This window comes from Chrysemys picta, chromosome 10 (assembly GCF_011386835.1).
Source record: "Chrysemys picta bellii isolate R12L10 chromosome 10, ASM1138683v2, whole genome shotgun sequence".
Classification (NCBI taxonomy): Eukaryota; Metazoa; Chordata; order Testudines; family Emydidae; genus Chrysemys; species Chrysemys picta.
The window spans coordinates 79,865,127-79,872,000 of record NC_088800.1 but is presented as its reverse complement, the minus strand read 5'-3'; the positions used below and the strand labels follow the sequence as shown (position 1 = coordinate 79,872,000).

The 6,874-nt window shown below is 47.8% G+C and overlaps 1 protein-coding gene across 1 annotated transcript in view; it reads right to left on the bottom strand.

Annotated features, from left to right (window-relative positions):
* LOC101940344 (myosin-16) overlaps positions 1-6,874 on the bottom strand; it is a 52,385-nt gene that overhangs the window by 5,982 nt on the left and 39,529 nt on the right. Inside the window, exons 34-38 of the mRNA XM_065559000.1 lie at positions 6,321-6,453; positions 3,933-4,149; positions 2,521-2,657; positions 2,266-2,369; positions 1,211-1,403 (exon numbers count right to left, since the gene is read on the bottom strand). Coding sequence (XP_065415072.1) covers positions 1,211-1,403; positions 2,266-2,369; positions 2,521-2,657; positions 3,933-4,149; positions 6,321-6,453 — 784 coding nt within the window. The remainder of the gene's footprint in view (positions 1-1,210; positions 1,404-2,265; positions 2,370-2,520; positions 2,658-3,932; positions 4,150-6,320; positions 6,454-6,874) is intronic.

The following is a 6,874-nucleotide window of genomic DNA, read 5'->3' as shown; positions in this document are numbered from 1 at the left end:
CTGAAGGCAAAAGAGGGATCAGCATGATTAAGAAGAACGCAGAGGAAGCTGCGAAGTACAAGACGGCCCACCCATCTCCTTTTCTTTTCTCCTATTTTTTAAAGGGACATTGTCCAGTTAAAAATCACGATGTCTGATTCTGATGTCACTTATGCCTGCTTTACACCAGTGCAACTTCTTTGACTTCAGTGGAGTTAGTCCTGATTTGCACCAGTGTCAAAGAGCAAAATAAGGCCCACCTATTTAAAAAACGAAAACAAATGTACTTTTCAATGCTGTTACACCACCTTAGGTGAGTGGTTCTCAAACTGTGGATTGAGACCCCAAAATAGGTCGCGCCCCCATTTTAATGGGGTCTCCAGGGCTGGCTTAGACTTGCTGGGGCCAAAGCCAAAGCCCGAGTCCCACTACTTGGGGCCGAACCTGAAGCCCGAGGGCACTGGTGCTAAGATTACAGGCCCCTTGCCTGGGACTGAAGCCCTTGGGCTTCGATCTTGGTCCCCCACCCAGGGGGTGGGGCTTGGATGGGCTCAGGCTTCAGGCCCCCCTCCTGGGGTCATGTAGTAATTTTTCTTGTCAGAAGGGGGTTGTGGTGCAATGAAGTTTGAGGACCCCGGACTAGATTATTAGAGTCACATCCTCAGCTGCGGTGACACCAGTTTACACCAGCTGAGGATCTGGCCTTCAAAGGTTTTTATTTTTTTAATTTTTTAATCTAAATTTGGTTTGCCCTTTTTATGCTGTTGGTATCCTTTTTGCAGTTCTCTGAGCTCGGACAAAGAAAACAGACTGGTAAGTTTCACTTTTCACTTCAGTTGATTTCTAGTCAATTTCACTTTCAGGTTCACCTGCACCCGAGTGATGAAGCACTGTTTGGTTTGCAAACACTGCAGGGCACTGTCTATTACAATCAAAACCGTTTTCATTGCAATTTTTTTAATTGCATGGAAATGTTTCTGCTGGTCCGAGGTTTTGTAAAAGCCCGTGCGCCTGGTTTTTCTCTCACAACAGTTGTACCCCATTGATTTGGATGAAGTTACTCCTGATTTACATCCTTTGCTTACAAAACCTGAATTTGGGGGCAAATGTGACCTGACAGAGTCTCTCTAAACAAGGCTGTATATTCCACTGCCTAGAGTTATTATATGTAAAAAGATGTAACTGGATAGAGTTTTCCCTTCAGGGTCCGACTTCCTCCTCTCCAGTTTACCTTGATCTGCTGCTGCAGTTTTTTCAGTGTCTTGACAAGCTCACTGTTGTTCCTGTTGGCGTGATCCAGCTGGATTTCCATTTCATTCAGATCCGTCTCCATCTTCTTCTTGAGCCTGAGCGCTTCAGCACGCCCCTTAGCCTCCATCTCCAGACTTGACTGCAGAGACTCAATTGCACGCTGATGATTTTTCCTGCGGATTCCAATGAAGCACAAGTTGGATCATTCTGTTACACTTGACTGCAGCCCAGCCTTTGGCTTTAGGGGGGTAAAACCAAGGGATTGTTCATGAAATTATAAAAAGGGATCATTTCAGAAACTCTCTGAAAATGGGATTCTTGATCCCAGCAGCCACACTGATCCCAAACACTTTCCTTCTTAGAGTACTTCATACTAATAAGTATAGATTTGAAATGGACCAACACTTCTCCAATGAGGTAGCTAAGCACTGGAAATAATCCTGAGAGTTTAACGTGATAATTGTGGTTTATCACGTTTCCCTGAGAGACAATATTTTGTATCTTTTGTGAACATTAGAAGCCTAAGGATTACTAGGCTGGCTCAGAGCCAAGGTCCATCTAGTCCAATATTCTGTCTACGACACTAGCCAACAGCATAAGCCTCAGAGGAAGGTGTAATAACCCTGGTTGTGGGATAATCTGCCTCCCATATTAGGTCTCATCCTACTCTAATAGAGACTGGCGTAAATTCTGAAGCAGAAGTCTGTTCTGATGGTAACTAAGAAATGTATTAGGAGCCAGATTTTGTTCTTAGTTATGCAGCGCAACATCTTGGACTTCGGTGACCCCACGCAGCTGTAACAGAGAACTGGATTTGACCCAGAATCTCCTACAATCACCTGCTTCTTAATGTTAACACAAGATCCCTTGATCATACAGCCACTAGATCAGGTCAAATCCAACAGATCACCCAAGCAAATGTGGGCTTCTTTCATTGAATGAAAGAATATTCATATTGGGACCTTACACCTCCTCACGGCATATTGAGTCAGAAAGCTCTGCGTGTGTATCTTTGAGCACTTAAATATTCCATACCTTGTAGCTTCAAATTCCTCTTCCTTCTCATGGATTCTTCTGTCAATGTCAGCCTTCACCTGAGCTAGTTCAAGCTGAATACGGATCAGTTTGCTTTCTTCAACCTGCCAGCAAACATACAATAGAGGTGTGACTGAATGGCTTTTCAGAGGTAAAATCTGTATAATTTATCTGCTGGAATATGGCCAGCAGGTTATGTACTAGTCTGATGTGTCCCCCTCATGTGTAGTTGTCACAACTGGATACGATTATTACCTCCAGGGAAGACTCTGCTTCCTCTAGCGCCATCTGCAGTTCATCCTTCTCAACCTCCAGCTTCTTCTTTATCTTCTGTAGCTCATGTACACTTCTTCCTCCCTCACCCAACTGGTCAATCAGATCCTTAATCTCCTCTGAGGAAGAAAAATGGAGATTTCATGGGATGGGTGTATTCCAAGACTGGGAACTTTTAACAAGTGCCACCCGTACTGATCCTTTGAAAGCAAAGGGCTTGAGATAGTTCCAGTCAAGCGATCAACACTCTGCACCAAGGGAGATTTCAGTTAGACAGTAGGAAAAACTTTCTCACTATAAGGATAATTAAGTACTGGAATCTGTTAGCCCAGGAGGTTGTGGAATCTCCATCATTGGAGACTTTTAAGAACAGGCTAGACAAATATCTGTCAGGGATGGTCTAGGTGTACTTTGTCCTGTCTCAGCACCCGGGACTGGACTAGATGACCTCTCAAGGTCCCTTCCAGCCCTACATTTCTATGACTCTACTTCCCATCAATTGGCCTTTGCTTTCATTTCTAAATGTTACTCTGGATTTCCGAATGAGGCCTGTTGGTAGCCCGTGTTCAGGGAGATGGAAAAGAGCCATCAGAAATTCTCCACAGTCTCTCTCTACTTCTTCCTCCCTCCTCTCAAATGGTTCTCTTCCTAAGTGAAAACAAGACTCCACGCAGTCTGGGCTCTGTGCCAGCCACTGTAGGTTGGAGCAAAGGATGGAGGGGGCAGGGAGTATCAGGGCTGTGCCACTGAGTGCATCATTATTTATTTTCTGTGGGCCACACTGCCAGAGGGTCATAACTCCTCCCAAATATTCATGGAGTTATCCTCACAATACCCCTGGCAGGAAGGTCAGTGTCATTTGCCCCATTTTACAGACGGGTAAACTGAAGCAAAGAGAGATTAAGTGACTGGCTCAAGATCACAGAAAACTCCGTGGCAGAGCTGGGAATGGAATCCAAGCCTCATGTATCCTAGTTGATTGCTTTATCCACTAGTCCATCATTCCCCCTATTATCTGGTTCTCGTGATGATAACCCCCCACCCAAGGGATGCACAGGCGTCATGGCCCCTCCTTTAGACCAGTGGCCACCAAGAGGCAACTGACCCGAAGCACAATCTTCCTGTCTCCTGAGCCCCTCTTGTCCCCCCCGGCACTATATATTTATCTACGTTACTTTCACAATTTACTTTGCGTTTGTGCGTGGGGAGGTGTTAGTGAGTTGGTGAATTTCACCCCAAGAGCAGAATTTGGCCCATCATTTGGAATGTCATCAGAAATACGTTCACAAAGAGAACGTGAGTATCAGCTGGGAGAAGCTACAGCCCATCATTCTGTGGAAATCGGGGGCTTTGGGGATGTGTGGAGGTTGTTTTTACATGGAATCAGTGCTTACCCTGGAGGGTCTTGTTTTCCTTCTTAACAGATTCCAGATGCTCTAGGGCTTCCTCATAGGCAGTTTTGAGTTTGAAGTTTTCCGTCATGTAGATGCGGCAATCCTTCTGGGAATTGTCCAGCTCCACCTGCAGCTCTTCGCATTTCTGCTGCCACTCCGCCAGCATCTTATCAAAGGCCCTTTGCTTCTTGTCCAGGGCAGCACAAGCAGCATTGGCCTGCAAGCAGAAAGCCAAGCATTCACGGCAGACAAGTTTTTCTTTACACATCACTTCTGTGCATGTCCTGCCAGCTAGTCACGGTTAAATTGGCAGCAGCTCTAGTGACTGGCAGAGTTCCTCTTAGTCATTCTGAATGAATGATTAAAATATTTGCTTGGCTTTCTTTCCCTGCTGCTAGGAATTTGGCAAGACCACCAAGTTGCTTTCAGTGTGATGGCCTCCCTCAATTCTGCGGTTATAGGGGAGCAAATGTTTCCCATTTCAGACATATCGCGTACAGATGCGCTGGTAGGAATTCTTGTGGTCGACTACTGTGGCTCTTTCGCAAGCATTTTGGCTTCAGTTGCAAACAAGACGCTATCCAAGGCAATTTTAGATTGTGTTAAACTGAATCACCATCAAAGGGAAAGGATAACAGGGTATTTTTCTTTCCTGGAGCTTTATGGCTTTTAATCATGAATATGCCTTGCATCCTTACTATCCAAAGCTGGCCTTCATTAGAGGGAAATGATAGCAAAACACCCCTTTGCCCCAGGGATGTAACCATGGGCAGTGCATATCGTAGGCTGAGGGAGGCCGTGCCTCCCCAAACAGCCCAGCGTGGCCCCGCCCATGCTCCGCCCAGAAGGCTAGGCTTGCCCTTCCCTCTTGGCCCCAGCCCAGGCAGGCTGGCTGCTCCTCTCCAGGAAATAGGGTTGCCAATTTTGGTTGGACGTGTTCTTGGAGATTTAATCACATGACATAATCTTTAATTCGTGGAGTCTCCAGGCCAGTCCTGAAGGGTTGGCAACTCTACGGGAAGCAGGCTGGAACTTGGGGTGGCTGGGGTCACCCAGCGTTAGGGGGCCCCCCCAAGCGCTGGGGCTGCACTACCCAGTGCTGGGGCGGGGGGGGGTGGCTACTGGGGCTGCCTGCCCTGTGCTAGAGGGGTGGGCTGGCGGCGTGGGGTTGGGGGAGCCACGCGCCGCCTGCCCAGCATGCTGGGGGGGCGGGCTGGTAGCCACGGGTGGGGCGGGAGGCGCGGCGCTCTGGGCTCCATCAGGGGAAGGAGGGCGGGAGGGGCTAGCCTTCCCGAACCGGCGAGTCACCTACCGTCCATGGATGTAACGCAGTGAGGTAGGGTTGTCTGCTCCTGCGGCCTGATCCAAAGCCCATTGCAGTCATTGGAAAAACTCCCATTTAGTTTATTGGGCTTTGGAGCATCCCGTAGTCCTGATTTAACTAGCATTTTTATTCCCATTTCCCATCATTGCACTGTTATTGGTGCATCTAGACTAGTGCTAGCAAAGGTGGAAACGCTAGCGTAAACCGGCAGCACCAGTCACTAGTGTTTTCACTGCAGGGCTAGAGGACATAATGATTAAAACACCAGTGGCCAGTCCACACTAGCATTCCCACCGTTGCTACAAACAGTGGCGGTCCAGCACTGGCAAACGCGAAGGACAAGGGCATTGTAGACACAGGCTTTGGAGAGGGTTACCTGGTGCTGCAGCTAGGACGGGCTGTCTGGCCACATGGACTCTTGCTTTTGCTGCTACTGGAAGCTGGTTAATTAGCCTGACTGAAAGGAACATGCTGTATGTCCATATGGAATGTCTATGACTATCCTCTGGGGTAGGCAACCTATAGCAAGCGTGCCAAAGGCGGCACGCGAGCTGATTTTCAGTGGCACTCACACTGCCCGGGTCCTGGCCACCGGTCCAGGGAGGCTCTGCATTTTCATTTAATTTTAAGTGAAGCTTCTTAAACATTTTAAAAATCTTATTTACTTTACAGACAACAATCGTTTAGTTCTATATTATAGACTTGTAGAAAGAGACCTTCTAAAAAGGTTAAAATGTATTACTGGCACACGAAACCTTAAATTAGAGTGAATAAATGAAGACTCGGCACACCACTTCTGAAAGGTTGCCAACCCCTGCTCTGGGCTTTCACGCAGTGGGATACGTCTAGTGCCTTGCTACTGCTGGTAATGCAAGATTTTGTCTTTACTTTAATAAACTCAGTAGAGACCATAAAAATCATGTGAATGAGGGGCCTGGCCCAAAGTCCATGGACATTGACAGAGGGACTTCAGTGGGCTTTAAATCAGGTTCTAGGGTTTCCTGGGAATGTTTTGTTCAGGCATATGTTGCAGGAATCCATCTTTGCATCATCAGGTCCCTTACCTTTTCCAGGTCAAGAGTGAGGTCTTCCACTTCTATCTGAAGCCTCTGCTTGGTTTTCTCCATGCTGGCGGCCCGGGCTTGGGCAGCTTCGGCTGTCTCCTCTGCCACCTGGAGCCTAGCAGCCAGCTTTCTCCTGAGGGTGGAAGGTTTTAAAGCGTAAGCTGAAGAAAGCGGAGGGAGAGAGGCTTGCCTATCTGTTCCCTCCTCAGACACGTTCACTGTTTTAGCCTTCAGAGGGACCTACCAAGGTCAGGAGGTCTGCAGAAGCCTGACTGAGAATGGTACTGTCCTATCTGTGAATGGCACGTGCACCGTTTAATTTATTGTTTTTTCAGTGTTAAATTTCAATCCGGCGCATTTCACGGTGCTTGCCATTCGGCTTTGCAAATAAACGCTGGGCTGAGTCTGCGCGGAAGGGCTCCGCACCAGCAGGACTCTTCCGAGGTTTTGCTGCTGACGCGGCGAGAACACGTCCAGAGTTGCTGGGGGGTATATGCCAGAGAAGGGACCCAGCAGCACCCCTAACAGTGTGCAACATGCTCGTCTCTTCTACT